The sequence below is a fragment of the Fonsecaea erecta genome (assembly GCF_001651985.1).
Source record: "Fonsecaea erecta strain CBS 125763 chromosome Unknown Scaff1, whole genome shotgun sequence".
NCBI classification, from domain to species: Eukaryota; Fungi; Ascomycota; class Eurotiomycetes; order Chaetothyriales; family Herpotrichiellaceae; genus Fonsecaea; species Fonsecaea erecta.
The window spans coordinates 1,056,333-1,074,203 of NW_017387244.1; the positions used below are offsets into that span (position 1 = coordinate 1,056,333).

The 17,871-nt window shown below is 51.8% G+C and overlaps 5 protein-coding genes across 5 annotated transcripts; 1 reads left to right on the top strand and 4 right to left on the bottom strand.

Moving 5' to 3' along the window:
• Positions 1–961: 961 nt before the first annotated feature.
• Positions 962–7,398, bottom strand: AYL99_00359 (hypothetical protein; the record flags this gene model as incomplete). Its single annotated transcript, XM_018831875.1, has 2 exons — positions 962–1,873; positions 1,927–7,398. The coding sequence occupies 2 exons, from the start codon at positions 7,396–7,398 to the stop codon at positions 962–964; spliced, it is 6,384 nt and encodes a 2,127-aa protein (XP_018697754.1).
• A 973-nt stretch (positions 7,399–8,371) lies between these two features.
• On the bottom strand, positions 8,372–9,745 carry AYL99_00360 (hypothetical protein; the record flags this gene model as incomplete). The annotated part of the gene is made up of 1 exon (XM_018831876.1): positions 8,372–9,745. One exon carries the CDS (start codon positions 9,743–9,745, stop codon positions 8,372–8,374), a length of 1,374 nt encoding a protein of 457 aa, XP_018697755.1.
• A 2,062-nt stretch (positions 9,746–11,807) lies between these two features.
• Positions 11,808–14,042, top strand: AYL99_00361 (hypothetical protein; the record flags this gene model as incomplete). Its single annotated transcript, XM_018831877.1, has 1 exon — positions 11,808–14,042. One exon carries the CDS (start codon positions 11,808–11,810, stop codon positions 14,040–14,042), a length of 2,235 nt encoding a protein of 744 aa, XP_018697756.1.
• Positions 14,043–15,119: 1,077 nt separating this feature from the next.
• Positions 15,120–15,979, bottom strand: AYL99_00362 (GTP-binding nuclear protein GSP1/Ran; the record flags this gene model as incomplete). The annotated part of the gene is made up of 4 exons (XM_018831878.1): positions 15,120–15,457; positions 15,522–15,675; positions 15,726–15,818; positions 15,911–15,979. The coding sequence occupies 4 exons, from the start codon at positions 15,977–15,979 to the stop codon at positions 15,120–15,122; spliced, it is 654 nt and encodes a 217-aa protein (XP_018697757.1).
• A 545-nt stretch (positions 15,980–16,524) lies between these two features.
• Positions 16,525–17,235, bottom strand: AYL99_00363 (hypothetical protein; the record flags this gene model as incomplete). Its single annotated transcript, XM_018831879.1, has 1 exon — positions 16,525–17,235. One exon carries the CDS (start codon positions 17,233–17,235, stop codon positions 16,525–16,527), a length of 711 nt encoding a protein of 236 aa, XP_018697758.1.
• Between the last annotated feature and the right edge of the window lie 636 nt (positions 17,236–17,871).

A 17,871-nucleotide genomic window follows, 5' to 3' on the forward strand; every position in this document is an offset into this window, starting at 1 on the left:
GAAGGATTTCGAGACCGAGCCAAGGTTTGATCCGCTTGGCTCATTTCATCTCCAAAGGCGCGATGGCTGCGTTTTCAGGGGCCACACTACACGCAAGCGAGCCCAGATCCTGCAGCCCCAGTATTATTGTGTAATTGGTGTCAGGTCAGAGGGGGTTAATATTTGTTTCGTCTTCGTCCTCGTCGGTATGGGGTCCTTGGACGGAGAACATAGATTGATACAAGCGACGGAGGGGCGTCGATGGGGCAAGAAAAATAGGCTCGGTTTATTGGACTGCTCTCGTCTGGGAATTGTACTTCAAGGTACCTGGCTCTGTGTGTCACCATGACAGAATCTTCTGATTCACAAATAACCTCAGACAGTCCTCCTGTCACTCGATCCCCGGGCAGCACGAGGCCGGCAGCGGGAAGCTACGAGCATGTATGTACGAGGTACATATCCTGATATCCTACCCAAGGAGGGGAGTGCAACATTTGCTATCCGTCACATGATTGTGATCGACAGGATGTGTGAAATCAACCTCAATTCCAGGGACTTCCGGGAAAGGACGATCAGTGGAATCCCATGGCGATCGACAGAGCCACAAGCTTCTTCTGGATCTCCTAGTAGAATAAATATATCGGACAAAAGCCATTCCAGGCATATCATTGCAATATCGTGGCTGGGCAAAGCACACAGCTCTCGTCAACTTCGCTTCGCTAGACTTCCGTAATCCATGTAGTGTGCATGATGTACATGATGGCTGGGTGCCAGTGCATATTCGCATCTTCTTTTCAGTCATGCATCCGATCTCGTACCCTCACATCAAAGGGGGGGGAAAAACGCCCTCGCTATGCTCATCTATTTTCATTTCGGATACCTCCCAACATTATTCCACCTCGTCGCCTTAATATTCACAAATGAAGAAATGAAATCAAAACACTTGGGTCATGAACCGTCGTAATCCATTACCAGCACACAATCATCCGCGTGTGCTGTTGCTCCGCGTTCGCCTGCTGGTAAAGCTCCTGCGTAGACTCTCACCCCATGCAGAGTTGCCAAAGCTTTCCAGCATGTCCTGCCCGTCTAGCCCGTCGGCGGTGCTGTTGTGTCGACTGTGACCTAGCGTGGGCGTCGTTGGAGACGATCTCGTTGCTCCGTGGTAGGCAGTATCCACGGATCCTAACCTCGACCGAACCGGGCTGCTGTGAGGTGAGCCCTCGAATTCCACCGGCGACGCCGTCCTTAGAGCTCCGGAAGGAGGAGGCATGGATGTGTCAATGGGTGGTAGGCTGACTGACGGTCTCTTCCGGGTATACGAGGGCGTGGATGAAGTGAAATCGCGTGGCTCCGTGCTGCTGCTGCCTGCCACCTCAATATTGTCATCTGGATCCTCAATAAAGATTTCGGGAACAGGAATAGAAGGTGGCGCGGCCAGGCGTGCGCTCTTGCGCCGTTCGACGGCTTTCCGAAACTTTCGAGACCAATGTAATGTGTCGAAGAAGCCGACCACAGTATTTCTGCGGATGCTTTCTTGAACTCTCTGAAGTCGCGCTCGTCGCCGAAGGAACTCTTCTAATCGAAGACTTCGAGAATCCGTAATTACGTTGTAGTGCGTCAAGAGGAACAACACCGCCGTGAAAGGAATGCCGCGGTCTGCATCCGCCGTCAACATGACCTCTTGATAGAAGACGTTAATCCGTGCACGTCGCTGCCGAATTTCTGCCACGGGGATTTGATTGATGCGGTCCGCCAATTTGTCGAGATCCAGGCCATCCACAATTCTTCTCGTTGGTTTGAGAGGGTCACCCGGCTGCACTGAGCAGTCCTCTTTGATGGCGCCCACAGTGAAGTCACCGTCGTATATTCGCATCTGCCAGATCCCGGATAGTTCCTGCTCGATTGTCAGTAGGCTCGCATATAGAGACCCGTCCAAGTCAGACTTACCCCTAGGAGTCGAGGGAACTGCTCCTTCGTGATGAAACCGGTTCCGTTCGGGTCAAATTCTGCCCATGCTTGTTTGAAGCGGCGAATCTCATCTCGGCTCACAATAGACATGCCACTGCTCTGCTGGTACACATACGAAAAACTCTCGAAGATCATCGAGACAAACAGAGACACGAAGATGTACATGCTGATAATATTCCAGGAGATGAACAGTGCCCGGGCCCAGCCGGAGCTGCCGCAGTCGCTCGCGAAGAAACTATCTTCCCTCACGCAGTAAGGCGGTTCAAGTCCGGCATAATCCTCCATGATTTGATTCCAGCCTTCTCCGATACTGGTCCGGAACAGGAGGATGAGGGCCTTCGGAACGGTGCGGAAGTTGACATTGTTGCTCTCGTTTTCTCCAAAACGCGTGAGTCCAAAAGCTTGGGTCAAGGCAATCGCGTAGACAAGAAACAGAACAAACCACGTCGCCAGCAGATTGGCAATCAGCGGGAGCGAGGCGGCGGCAGTTTTGAACAGTTGGTCAAGCTGGTTGTTTCGCGGGATCAGGAGAAAGGCGGCTGAGACAAGGAACAGCTTGGTCAGCTGCTGGAAACCTCCGCTGTTGACCTTGGACAGTGAGATCAGCAACGTCACGAAGATCCCTGACACCGCAATGATCGAATAGATGTCCCAGGAGCTCCGGCGAAACCGTTTCCATGAAAGCCCAATGATCCTGATGATGATATTGGCGATCAACACAACCGTGAAGCCTAGAAAAATGTATTCCCGCACCGTTTCCCACCACGCTGGCTCTGGATAAAAGTCGATGGTGAGGAGAATCAGGTGAAGGACCAATATCGTGGTAATGAACCTTTGCCACTTGCCCCGTTTCTGTATCGACAGGTCATAGCACCATTTCTTCCATTTACTGGTCTGCTCACCGAGAGATCTCTTGGATGGAGATATCTGCTTCAGAAGCTTGCGCAGTTCGAGCCACGACCGTTGTTCGGCCGTCAAAAAAGCGACGCCTGTCTGCTCTGTGTAATTTCGCATAAACACAGAGATGAACAGGGTCAGGACAAAGACAGCTCCCAACAAATTGAAGACGATGAAATAGACCGCATTTCCCTGTGCGGCAAATGGTTCTGGCTGTAATCCCGTGCCAGTGATACTCGTGCCGGACCACATCACATTGACCCATCCTTCTTGAGAGACGATCTGGAAAAGAATGAACAAAGCGCTGCCAAAGTCATCGAAGTCGAACCACGAGTTTGCAACCTGCCTAGGAGCCAGTACAGGCCAGTTGAAAGGAGTAGAGTTGTACTCTCCCACACAATTGCTCAAGGTACTGTAGCCGAAATCTCCGTCATTGCAAGCTAGCATTTTGCCGTTAAACAGGTTGACTCCAAGAATTGCGAACGGAATGAGCAGGCTCATGGAAACAAACGCGGCAGCAAGGACTTTGTATCCGCCCACAATAATGACCGAGTAAAATGTCTCTCGTGCAGTGTCGCTAATATTGAGCAAGCGCAGCGCTCTCAGCGCTTTGAAGGCGCCGACAGCTCGGGAAACGCCATCGTCGCGGAACATAGCAGTAACAACATTGATCCAAAGCGTGATGAGGACCACACCGTCAATGAAACCCCATATGCTCCGAAAGTAGGCATGTGGCGTGAAGAAAAGTCCATCCGCAATAATTTTGATGATCGCCTCGACTGTGAAGAGTATCGCGAAACCCAAGTCGGTCCAAACAAACCAATTGGTGATGCTGAGCGTATTATTCAAGTAATAATCGCGTTGATACAGGGGGGTGGTGATGCAAGCTAAGATGACCATCGCGACGATAGCTGCGTATGTGAAGGCAGAGAAGGCATACCAGGCAGGCCTGTACGGCGAGACGCCCTCCACACGCTCAGATCCTCGGCCAGGACCGACGATATATTGGCACAGCTTTCTCACCGGGTTATCTGGTTTGAAGATGTACAAGGACACGTTATAGTTCGGGTGCTTTTGCAAATATTGGCGCTGAGCACGGCGACGGTTCTCAGTTGTCGTGACCACTCTTTTTGCCACAGCTCGAGGATCAAACTCCTCGTTTGCCCTGGTAATTTTCGCACTCGAATAGAACGGGTTGGGTTCTGCTGATGCATAGAACCCAGTTACTTTGCCCCAGCATCGGGACAGGATGCCAGGTTTGACAGTTGGCAGTTCATCGAGGTGCATGGAGGTCGTCCTCCGCTCAAGGCCGTCGTCTTGTTCGTCCAGGAAGTCCTTCACGACAGCCTCCTTGAGGAGCTGTTCAACTGTTGCCGAGCCATATTCGAGTGCATCACGGTGTCTGATTGATTCACGTCCCATTTTGAAGACTGCGGCGAGTGAGAGGTTCCCAGAAGCTGCGCCAGTCATTTCCTTCTGCTTCAAGAACGACTTCACCTGCTGCAGACGTTTCTCATCCTCAGACACGTCGAAACTTTCTTGGATGACAGCAATAAACATATTCAAAACAATCAAGTTTGAGACGACGAACCAGAGGATGAAAAATATCGCACTCAGCCACGCTGTATCCCAGATGTCGTTGAATTGGGTAGCATTGTACATCAGAGTTGTCCAATTCTCACTCGAAAACACTTGGTACATTCCCAGGAAGGAGTTCCAGATGTCGAAGAATGTTACAGCGATCACCTCACCCCCGGCATCGGCTGCTGGAATATCCCCCCTGAATAGTTGCGACGCAAGAATGGCGGCCAGGAAAGTGAACAGGAATACAAACAGGATCAGGTTCAAAAGACCGATGATGTTGCTAAACACAACCATGACCAGTTCTCTGGTGACCCTGACCGCGAGGACGACTCGATAGATACGCGCTATTTGGAATGTTGAAAGCCATGCGTACGGCTGACCCGAATTGCGAATGACGGGAATTTGCGTAACTGTAGTGATAATGGCAAGTAAAAGATCAACATAGTTCCTCTTCCCGTGGAAGAAATGCCTCCAGTCGCACAAGAAGCGCAAAATAATCTCCAGAAGCAGGAGAAATGTGACGACCGTTTCGGTATCCATGATAAAAGTCTCGCGGCTATCGCTCATGCTTGCACTTCGCAGGCTCTGGACAACCAGGTCAAATACGATGATCGAGACCCAAAAGAGATGGGTTTTGTCGTAGATTCTCTTCAATTGGCTCCTTTTCTCCATCTGGTCCTCGTCGAAAAGTGGCCCGTCGATTTTGTCAGCCGTAAAGGCGCTTTGCTTGCTCTCTTCGCGGATGATCTGGAATGAAGAGGTGATGACCGCAACCAACAAGTTAACGAGCCATAAGCTCAGAACGACAATGCCGGCTGCGAAGAAAAGGGCTGCAGCAAGATAGTCGGAGTCCGTCAGGTAGTAAAGGAGATCGGAAAACGTGTTGGAACTGATTATGACGAAGACGAGCTCCAGTGACTGGCCAATATTGTCAAAACTGACTGTACCGTTGTAAGGGCCACTGAACCCCTCGACGCACAAAGAGTTTTGAGGGCAGATGTATCCTTTGGAGCTGTCTGTTCCATTTGAACCGTCAGCTTTGAGCCACGGCATCGCTTTCCCCGTTACAGCATCTAGGTAGCCTCCGCAAAATTGAATGTTGTCTGGCGCGATATTGAGACTGTAGTTTTGACCGGAGCCATCATTCCCTACCCAGACACACGTACGTCGCAGGCTCGATTTGAAGCTTTGTACACCAACGATGCCAAAGATCAACCAAAAGAAGCCTATAAGAAAGGAGACATGAACTAGAAGGGGGGCTGCTTTCTTCAAACTCCGCAGGATGATTGACGTCCCAGCGGTGAGACCCAAGAGACGTAGGATTCGGAGGCAGCTGAGCATGTTGAAGACATAAACGTGACTAGAGTTCTCGACACCGCTGAGCTGCATTACAAAAGAGATCCAATAGGAAACAACAGCAACGAAGTCGAGCCGGTTGAAGGAATGTCGCAGAAAGGCACGGCGGGCCAAACGTATTCTTTGCTGTTGTTTCGTATGGCCTGGACCTCCCGCCTCCCCAGGATGAGGGACACCAGTAAAGGTACGAACAATCGAAGGTTGCGTTGGTGCGTCGTTGACCGCCATTGGCGTCTCTCGGGCTTCCTGTGGTGCGAACAGAGTATGAGCCTTTTGAAGAACAGCCTTTTTGAAGCCAACAGACCGATTTATCGTGCTAAACTCCAGCGGGTTCGAGACAAACCCAGACACAATAGTACGGGCAAGAAGTTCCATTGTATACACCACAAATAGCGCGAAGATGGCATAATCAAAGCCTGTGCTTCCCCACCTCTTCGTCCGAGTCTGCAGGTAAACAGCATCGGACGCCGCATTGACAGCCAGTAACACTGTCTGGGCGATGATCAGAGCCAAGATTGTGGGTTCCGTCAGCGGATGGACGAGGACTTCACAGAGCCACTTTCGGAGAGGGTTCTCTGGTCCAAAAATACCCCAGGTTTTGCCCACAAGCGGATTTTGGTGATGAACAGGGAGTATCGGAGTAAAAGGTTCAGAAACAACTTCAGTTGACGCAACCTTCTCGAGCGGAGTTTGCTGCGGTTCCGCCCCTTCTTCGTCTCCAACATCATGTATTGAATGAGTAGAAGCACTCGGGCGCCGGTATTGTCGTACAGAAGACTTGCGCCGGATACTCTGCTCGACCATGTCCGAATCGTTACTCAGGTTGACCACACGCTGTGAAATCTCTCGCAGCATGGAGTTCGCCCTCGCCATTGGGGAAGGAGATGGTGATAGAGACCTTGATCTTTCGCCAGCTTCGCCTTGCCCGGCAGTCAGACGGCTGATCCCACTGGCAGAGCTCAATTTGCGATGCATTCCAGCGTTTGTATCGAGTGTTGGCAGATCATCTCCGAGGCGAGAATTCCGCCCACGCACAGCGGCGGGAGACTCGCCATCCGTCCAGTGAACACTGGACCTCTTTCCTTGTCTGTCATGCCTCTGACCTCTGGATACGGAACTAGATGTCTTGAGAGAAGACGGCATGCGGCGTGAGGAAGTCAAAGGAGTCGTGTCGGTGTCTGGAGGTGAGAAGGGACTTTCCACATCTTGAAGGTCCCCATCAGCAGGCGTAGTGATGATGCTCGGTCGTCGTAGTCCGACACTGGGTGGTGTTGAAGGCAGCTGAAGGTCCAATCCCACCGTCGCCGCTGCAAATCCCTCTACATCCTCAATCGGGGATTCCCCTCCGCTTCCTCCTCGTATGGAAATTCCAACAGTCTGTGAAGAGGGCCCTCCTCTTGCGGGTGACTCTTCGTCATTCAGTCGCGCGTAATTGGGAGTCCGTCGTCCCATCAGCAAAGACCTAGTGCGACTATGTCGTGGCTTGTGGCCTGAACCTCCACTGATCGAAAGATCATTTTCATCTGATCCGCTGTCGGGTGGTCTTGAGAGATCTCGGAGAGGTATCGACTGTGGGCCGGTCGTCTTCGGGGGGGTCCTGTCGCGAGAGGACATGGTGGTATCGTGACCCTAGAAAGAGCAGGTTGCTGACAGTACATCCTATCTCCGGACGAAGCGCGACATTTCGATGGTACTCGAGGCCCGAGTTGTGCTCGCTCTTCTGCGAAGAATAATCCCCCTAGCTTGCGTCTGACACAAAGAAACGAACGGGCGCGGGCGCAATTGTGATGAAACGATGCTTTGGGGCGTTAACGGACGCTGCAGCACGCAAGCAGTGGTCAAGAATTAAACGAGCGGATAATACGATCTATGTTGCGTAAAGGGCAGGAATGAAAATCGCAGGTTGAGAACGAGGTAGATGAGGATTGTGATCGTTCATTCTTTGCGGACAGCAAAAAGGCCAACCGCATGTGCAACTTTTCTGGTGTTGAACCCCGGGCGCTGATGTAGCACAAAGGTTAACGGCCTAAGGCTGGACGCGCGGTCCCTTGATGTGCCCTTACCTTTTAACTAGCCTGAAAAGAGCCTCTAAATTTTGAAACATGAGCCACCTAAACTGCGCTTACGTCGTGGCAGCGAACTCTTGCTTCAGCCCCCAAGGCAGACTTCGTCCAGCTCCTGAGCCGCCGACGAGCCGGTACCTATTTTCAGGGGTTCCATAACAACCCCCGAGCGGGCATGCCAGGCTCCCACTCATCCGTCAATGCCCCACGTCAGGAAGAAACACGTCAGCCACGGGCGACCGAACTACTACTTGTGATTAGGAGTAATTAATCCTTCAAACCCAGAATCCTGAGCACCGTCTTTCAGCTCGACACCCGACACTTAAGACTTCCAGGGCACCTCATTCGTCACGAGTCACAACAATAATTAAACCTTTGTATTACCTATTGCTCGATGTCTTGCTTGGGAGGAACGGTATATGAATTCTCCTGTCTTAGTAGAATACTCCATATACACACTCTGGGAGCAGTAGCCAGTGCCAGTGGTCTACCAACGCATCGGCAGAGGAATGTCTCTTGCACTTCTAATGCCATGCGATCCTGGCATTCCTCAACAGCCGTCTCACTTGTTCTGGAAGGAGCTCTTTGGTCTTCAGGCTAACTTTTCGGAGAGTCTGAAGCCCTTTGCTCTTGCGCAACACGTCGTCCCATAAGTGGTCTTGGACGCATTCCATCTCGGTCTTCTCATTGACTGGGCTCAGCATGATTGGCACTTCCATGACCTCTTCTTGCTTCTGCTTCCAGCTGTCGTTTCCGACAATGCGAGTCAATGGAGCCAGGGCATCGTCCCAAGTCCCAGATCTCAAATGGCAATGGTCGAATTGAAATTCGTGCAGTACTTTTCGATGGCTCATGATAAAGCCAGAGGCTTGAATAGCGTCCAAGCTTGCGTTGCTGAGGCGCATCGATTTCAGATGCCGGAACCTGAGAGGTCTGCACGGCGATCTCGTACTGGCGTCTGGGCACGCCTTTGAACAGTCTAAAGACGTCGGGCGCGACGTGCAAGGCTCAATGTGAAGAGCCAAGGGACAGGGCCCTTTGTTGCCGAGCCATTCGAACTTGAAATGTTCCAGAGCCTGGAACGTCTGCAGGTAGCTATGCAGAATCTTCAGGTGGTCCGACGGCTGATTGCGGCCATATTCGAAAGCATCCATTTCAATACCCAGAGATTTGATGCCTTTCCAAACTCGGGAGGATGCTGGAGATGTCCCGATGCTCAGGTGAGGACGAAGGTAAAACACAGCTGCAGGATGTATCGGCGCCAACGTCAATGATTCTAGCTGACTTGGTTTGGCAGCTTCCACCGCCAACCTTAGCGATATCAAAGCATAGTCAACAATATCCTTTCGGTATCTTTGACCTGCGGGTTGACCAGGGCAAGAGACATGGAGGTGCTGTAACCTTGGCATTGAACTAACTGCCTGGAAGAATGAGTCCACGTTGGTGGCGGCGTGAAATAAAGGGGGATATTGCTTGACCAGTAGGTCGTTCATCTCCCAGGAGCCGAATTTGGAAACCGATGAGGATGAGGAGGAAGAACTGGAAGAGGAATGCGGTCTTGAGTTGTTGACCCGGGGTTCGTATATGAAGGTGACTTCGTCCAGTGTGCCTGGAATGAGCAACGGAGGAAGGAAGGTGTCGGAGTGGTGTGGCATGATGAAGGACAGGCGTCGCACATGGTAGCCAATCCTATTCAATGCAGACATACGCGACCGGCGCGATAATGTGTTCGTACTGAAATGGATTTCGAGATTCTTGAAAAGGGTCGGAGCGACGTCGCCGGCGAAGGCCTTGCTCACGAGTCGTAGGGATTGCAAATCATCCTTCTGGACATGAGATAGGAAGCATTCGCGAACGAGGTCGGTCCGCCAGAACGTGGCGAATGCGGTTGGAGCCATTCTTGATGTGGAACATATCTAGGCAGCGTTCTTCGATAGTGCCCGATCAAGCCAGCAACGTGGATGACCTTCAAACCCCAGCGATTGAAACGACAAGAGTGGAGAATATGAAACCAACAAGGACAAATAGAGTGAGCACAACTACTACTTCATCGCCAGTGATGGGAAGAATGTATCAAGATCAATTAACAAAGAGCAGAATGGGAATTGTAAGATCTCGATCACAAACCAGCCCAGGCAGAGAAGGTTGTAAAACCCGTTAAGAACTTACCTTCAGGAATTGAAACGGTGGAGGGATGGAAAGAGATATAGTTCGGAAAATTCGCCAGAGGACAGCCATACCAATCCTTTGGAGGACATGGGAGGACAGAAAATCGCAGCGTGCAGATGGTTTGTAGGAGCTATATCGCGATTATGGCACGGTCGTGGAAGCGCGAAGCACGACAGCAACGTGATCATAGGTCGCAAGAGACGGTGTAGTAGGAGGCTGGACCTGAGGTGCATATTTCATGCATAAATAGCTGCATCTCGTGCCAGATACGCGCCAAACGCCCCCGTGTTGGTGTCTTTTTCGCAATTCACCTCCAAATCCGTTGGAGAGACGCGATGTGATCACAGGTGCCCGGAATCTTGACGCGAAGGATTCTCATACAGTCAGTATACAACAAGCTGAAGCTGAAGGACTTGCAATCTTGTCTCATGGAGCCGTCGGCAATCTTATTGTTGATAAGGGACGGGGTCCATGGTTCATGCAGGGCTATTTGTGCTTGGACCATGCCACACGGAAGCTGGGTTGTTTGACGAGTGAGGCATGTCGAGATCCCGGCGCGTCGGCACCACGGGTTGATTATCTTCCAGCCCCTAATGACTGATTTGATTGTTTATGTCGGTCGGTCCGCACCGTGGCGTATGGTCTGGCCTGCAAGCCATCTAGTTTGACATCCATACGGTACCTCGTACGACAAGAAGTCCCACCTCTTGGCTTGTGGACCAGACTGCGTCATTTCGTGTAAAGGCCTTGCTCGAGTCTCGATTAGGAGGTGTGTCCGGTTGTGCTGGGGAGGACTCGAGGGGTGACTGGGCGGTTGATCACAGCAGGTAGTGATGGATCTCTTGCGGGAATAGCAGGAATAGGTACATAGGATATGCGACAAGCAGCCATCGTCATGGTTGACAGCATTGGTGCAGAAGGAGGTGAGCACGGGCCTGCCGAGACGAACGGAGCCGTCATTACCATCGTGCCCGAGAACTCCGAGGATCACATCACCAAACAGGTACCAACAGTACCAACCTGGTGATATTTTGTCTCGGGACATCTTCCTGTGGGATCGTTTTGGACTCGGGCGCCCCAAATCTTTGGCGTTTGTGTGGCTGACTTGTTCCAATTCCTTCCCTTTCCTTGGTTCTCGCAGAGTCGCCACGCTGACCTTTGCCCATTCCATCCAATTCCCCGAACTGCTCGGCTCTTTGTGACTGGATGCCACAAGGGTGCCACGTCCCAATGACACGACCATTTTTTTGGCCCGTGCAGCCAATCGTCTTCCCAATGACATCAAGTCATGCAAAAACCAAACCGACTTGCAGCCTCCAAGTATACCTAGGTTTACGAGGTACAGCAATACCATTCGTCGTGAATTGTGCCTGCCTATCAGCACCGTGCAAAGGTGAAAATCTTTCGCAGAACAAAGCAGGTGAGCACGCGAGTGGTAGCCACACAGCCATTGTGATATAAAATCACAATTTCAACCCCCATGTTCCATCATCATGAGGCGTCTGACTAGCTCCAGGCTTTTTTCTCCTGTTCTTCCAAGTTCCACCTCGTCGGCTACAAGTACCTCTAAACCTTACAAGAACACGAGGGAATCCACTGCTTCCTACTACTAGCTATCGATAGATCTCTGTACCTGAATACTAGTCCTCTTACTTTGGCCTATATGCCCGGCCGTTTACATACAGAGTCACTGTCTATAGACCTAGGCACGAGACCACTTTCTCCTTCCTCCGAGATCTCAGGGGACGAGGAATAGGGGAAGAATAAAACACAGGAAAAGGTCATCACATGATGCTTCCACAGCTGAGCCCAATTCCAACTCTTCCCAAACCGTTTGGGCCACACAAAGTCGGCACCACGGAATGGGAGATTCCTGTGTCTGAGATCCCCTCGCCGTCGCCAACACCGGAGCCTCGAATCACCACCGTCAAGTTTCGCCTGTTTTACCCTACGACGCCAAAGGCAAAGTCGAAGGTCTCGGTGCCCTGGCTTCCAACACCGCAGCGAGAATGGAACCAGGCATATGCCTCTTTCCTGGGGGCGAGTCCTCGCGTCTCCTCGCTGATTTCACTCATCCCATTCCTGATCAACATGACCAACATACCGGCTGTGGCAGACGCGCCGCTATTGTCGAAGAACGCACCCTCAAAGTACCCGGTGGTGGTCTTCTCGCATGGGTTGGGAGGGAATTTCAACGCCTACAGCGCCGTGTGCGCAGCCCTGGCCAGTTTTGGGATCGTCTGCGCAGCCCCTGAGCATCGTGACGGCAGTGCTCCTATTTCTCTAATCCGCTCAGCCGATGGCCGTAGAGCCACCACAGTCCCCTATCAAAAGCACCCTCACGCTCCGACCACCAAGGTCCTCAATGCTCGCAACGCTCAGTTGAGGATACGACTGTGGGAGCTGGAACAGCTATTCACCGTTTTGACAAGTTTCAATCATGGCAAGACCTTCTCCAACTATGCAGCGGTGCAGAGCAAGTCGAAGCCAGGCCCGTCGTTGAAGGACGCACTCGATCTGCGGCCGGGCCACGTAACGTGGGCAGGTCATTCCTTCGGTGCTTGTACTATTGTCCAGTTTGTTAAATCAGTCTATTATCACGAATTCCTACCCTCACTCAAAGGTACCGAGTTTGAGAATGATCTGGACTGGCGTCCTCTCTATAAGCCCGCCGACAATAGTGATCTGGTCAAGCAAATCACACCAGACTCCCCCATAATTTTGCTCGACTTATGGGCTATGCCATTACGTGCCGGCCTGACGAAATGGCTCTGGGAGAAGCCTCTGCCCTGTTACCATCGCAGATCGACCGATGGCCAGAATCACCCTCCCACGAACGTCGTTGCGATCATCTCTTCCGAATTCTACAAATGGCCCGAGTTGCTGAATCGGATGAAGGCCGCACTGTCCGCCAGACCCGCCGAGGCCATGTACACGCTGGAGAAGCGCGAAGCTGCTCGGTCTGTCAAGCCCCAGCAGAAGTCGGAACCGCAGCTGGTGGCGACGCCTGGTGACAAGCTCCCTCCTGGTGTACAAGAGCCGGAGGTAACGTCACGCCGAGGGTTCGAGGCCAATCGGGCTGAAGATCTAGAATCGGATGATGGGGACGAGCTCTTCGTAACGCCTTTTGCGACGCCGGGAGAAGAGTTTCCGCTCGACAAGATCATGAAAGACAGGCGTAGCGGGTTTGAAGCATGGAGAAAAGTGCGAGACATGGACACTGAGGCGGAGAGAGAAACCGACGAGCAATTAATGAGAGGCGCGATCAGGCAGCCACTGCCAGATTCAGAACCGGAAGATGGAGACGAAGACGAAGACGAACTGGGAAGCATCGAGCTGGATCCCCAATCAGACGAAGAGAGGCTCTCAGAAATCCCCCCCACGTCTAGATCATCTACCTCCAGCAACGTTACTTCTTCCTCGGCTTCGCCATCAGATTCCACATCCTCACTGTCAACACCCGCCTCATCTATCCAACTCAGCCGCACTTCCTCCCCGTCACCTATCTGCGACAGCGTTTCCAACGCAAGCTCGACCTCTGACGCTGACGTCAAGGCTACCACCACGACTCCTTGCGTAAATGAACCCGACTCCGGTAATTTCGACCTCTCCTTCTCGCCCTTCTCTTTGCTCCCGCTGGATCTCCCCAAACTTTCCGTCGCTCCAAACGCCAACACGCCATCTCCCTCAGACCCGCACCTCTACCTGATCCCTAACAGCGCCCACCTGTCACAGTCCGATTTCGGCGTGCTCTTCCCAAATGTCACGAGGTATCTCATGAACGCCGAGTCCCCGGTGGAGACCATCAGACTGAACGTCCGAGCGATGTTGGCCGTTATGAGGAACGCTGGGCTAGACGTCGAGAGCTACCGCGCTGATTGTGTCCGCGAGAAGAAAAAGACTCAGATGCCTCCTCAGCGAGACGAAGATGATAATGATGATGACGACGACGGCGACAAAGGAGTTGACCCAATTCTCACGGAACGGTGCAAGGAGGAGCGCTTTCTAAGGGTCGATATTTACTGATCGATACTCTCGACATCGATTGATCTCATTTTCTTGTCTGCGAGATATTTTCGAAGGCCTACTGTTCACATTCTGCTTTTTGACGGAGCCAAGTCACATGCTTGACGGCGCTGGATTTGGGATTACGGGAACAAGGACCAAAGACTGACCACAGGGACCCTGCATGACTTCAGCTTTGACTTGCAACTTGGATTCTTTCCGTGTTGATGTCTGACTCTACTTGAATTGACTGGCTCTGCTTGCCTGCTTGATGGGGTATACGGAATACAGGACATGGGACATGGGACATGGGACATGGACACCGAATGCTGGATGGTGACTATGCATTACGATCCTGCGATTGATGGGCTTTTCGATTCTTGTATACAATCAACCGGCCTTTTGGCGACACCTTCTATTCTATTCTTGACCTTGTCTTCTACAGGAGAGGGGAAAAAAGCTCTTCAGCAGGGACGCGGGTCCTTGGGAGGCGGCGAGCGAGGCTAGCATTCAGCGTTCAGCGTCCACGAGGGGCATTCATTATTATACCGTCTTCTTCAAAAGCATTAAGTACGTGTTTTGTGTATTCAATCGTGTCTTAGATACAATTCACAACGTGTTCAGGCCCGTCTCCAAAGGGTGTTCAAGTAAAGTTCGGGTTTTAATGGGTAGTTTCGGGAACCTTTAGTTTTTGGTTGAAGCAATGATCTTTCTCATCTCGCTATGCTAAAGCTAGTCTAAAAAAGCTAAGAGCAGTCACATCCCAAGATGATTTATTGCAAGGGCGATTCGTTACGCATGGGTGCAGACCAAGGTCGAGCTGTTCTTCACTTTGGACGTTTTTGACCACTTGCCCAGCGTGTTGAAACCCTTCCCCCGAGACTTCTACACCATTCTCACCTGGCGTCACTTCCGTAATGGCGGGTCCCTCCGCCAGGGAAGCTTGACACATCAACACCAGCCGTCCCCTGTCGATCTAATCATATGATGGCAACAGCACGACCTTCTTTCTGTCGTCTCGCTAGACCAATTCCTTGACCATTGATACCTGATTCGCAACACCACACGGCCCAAGCGCAGGGCATTGGGTGTCATCGTCTACAAATCAGGGTCTTCCTCATCTGGCAGAGGCATTGCCGCAGCCTCAGTCATCTCCTTGTGGTATTGGTCGAGTTGTGCCTGATCGATCTGGACCTCGGGAGGAGCAAGAGCTGGAGCAGCCACGAACTCGAGCTGAGGGTTACCGACCAATTTCCGCGCCAGCCAAAGGAAGGGTTTCTCGAAGTTGTAGTTGGATTTGGCCGAAATATCGTAATATTGGAGGTTCTTCTTGCGGTGGAACGTGATGGTCTTGGCCTTGACTTTGCGTTCCTTCACATCGACTTTGTTTCCGCAAAGAACGATGGGGATGTTTTCGCAGACGCGCACGAGATCACCTGCAGTTTTGGTCAGATCTAATACTCTTCTAAAATCATGTGTCCAAGGTGTCTTTTGACGTACGGTGCCAGTTGGGGACATTTTTGTATGTGATCCTGGAGGTGACATCGAACATGATGATGCCGCATTGTCCGTTGATGTAGTAGCCGTCCCGAAGACCGCCAAACTTCTCTTGACCTGCGGTGTCCCACACATCGAACTGGATTGGCCCTAGGTTCTGGATTGCGGTTAGATTTATGTGTATTTCCCAACGACTAGCTGACGTACGGTTGAGAATCCTAGAGGGTGGACTTCGACACCAAGGGTGGCAATATATTTCTTTTCGAACTCTCCCGTCAGGTGGCGCTTGACGAACGTGGTCTGTGAAAACCGTTAGTATTGTTGCTTTCAATCGCCGTCGATTCTGGCTGTCCAAACGAGCAACAGCAGGATCTGTTTGCGACGGGACTCACTTTTCCAGTACCACCATCGCCGACCAAGACGAGCTTGAAGGTTGGGATGTTCGAAGCAGCTTCCGCCATTATGATTGTGGTCTTGTTGGGGATCTCTGATATCAAGTCAGAAGACGGAAGGTCGATGGAGATATTGTGAGTATGGCAGGACCGCAGTCTTAAGAAAACCGCGGGGTGTCAAAGACAGGGAGTGGAAAGGATGGAGAGAAGGTGGTTTGATGGTATCTTTGGGAAAGTGAAAGCAGGCGCAAGTTGAGGGTGTCGGTTTGTTTTCACGGCTAGCGCTTGGCATATCCCAGCGGCGTCACTGGCGATTTTTGCATCACTGCCCAGCACGTGACCGCAACAGAACTGCTTACATAATGAGATGGAGGGGGAAATCCAGTCCGAGTCGGTCTATTGATCGAAGCCAGTAGAACTATTGTTACAAAAATGAGTGGGATCGCATCGACTAGGATCCCTAAAGGTGTTGGACATGGCCGTAACGAAGCCCAGGTGTCTGGAACCCATCCTCACGCTGGTATACCACAAGTTGTGCCCAAGCCGGGGCTGCTCAGCTCATTTGATTCCCCGAGAGTGTATGCATCTTCCACCAGTGGCACCAGCTTGAGATTTCATATGGGAACAATGTGACATCCTAGTGTGCCTCTTCCACCCCAGTTTTGTCTTGGAGTCAACCTCAAATCCAGCTCTTGTGCCTGCGGCCCTGCGCCACGAGAGACCTTCACCAAGATCGGCCGACCCAAATTCTGGCTCACAACTTCCCCAACTTTGCGTAACCTCTCGTGGTTTGACCAAATTGCGGCACCGAACCTCCTGACCAGGTCGCCAGCCTTCAGGCCAGCCTCATGTGCAGGACTTCCCGGCTCCACGCTGTTCACTTTTGCGAATGGGGTTTCGGGAACAGAGGGTGCCTGATCGGATGCAGAAGCAGCTGCTGGGTGTGGTTGAGACTGATTCAGGGAGTTCTTGTATTCGTCCGAGGCCTGGTACTTGGCATGGTGTTCATGTAGACCCTTCTCGATCTTGTCCATCAGAGCTTTCCAGTCGTTGCGGAGAACAACAATGCGCGCTCGTGTAACTCGGACTTGCGCCACATCAATGTCTGATCTTGGGTACCCATCAAATGTGGTAAGACTGGTCTGCATGGTGACTCCATGACTATCTAGGACTGCCCCCAAAGCCTTCAATTCTGCCTCGAGATTGTCCTTGCGTGCAATGAGTTGCTGTAAAGTGAGACCTTCAAACGACTCGGCCTGGTGGATCGAGGTAGGTCCGCTGGGGACATGGATATCGGCGAGGTTAGGATCCATCGGAAGTCCCATGGTCATTCATCAAGCATGCAGGGAGTTCGAGGGAAGCAAGGAAGGTACAAAGATTCGGGCCACGAACATGGCGAACGCAGGCAGCTCCTGGAACGCGTAGGTGCAGTTAACATGGCGGAGAACCAACAAATGTAAGCGGGGAACTCAAGGACGCCCAAAGTTTCTCCGATAATTATCCGGACAAACGTCGCCGCCGCCGCCTCCTTGCGTTGATGTTGGACTTATGTCTTTGACTATTTCTTGTCGTGGTCCTTTCCTTCGATTGAGAGGGCTGACATGATTTTATCACCTGCTCTTCCACAGCTCCTGGCCTATTTGCCGATGACATTTCGCTTCTGATGCCGCAAACGGCAGCATGTTTTGGGTCGACCTGTCAAACATTTGGTGGCTCCAGCTCCATGTTCCACAGACAATCTCATTTTGATGTTGTTTCCGCTCGTCAAGTTTTGGAAAAAAGTATCCAGGTAGGGGATGGGGTTTATTATCTCATTATCTCAGAAGTGACCCGGACGAAATGTGTCAGACTCGTTCTATCACCAGAGTCTTGCTCCTTCTCTTCCTGTGGGTTGCTGGACACCACCTTCCTTGCCCCGGCAGATTGCAAACTGGTCGACTCAAGGCCTCTCTACCTTCAGC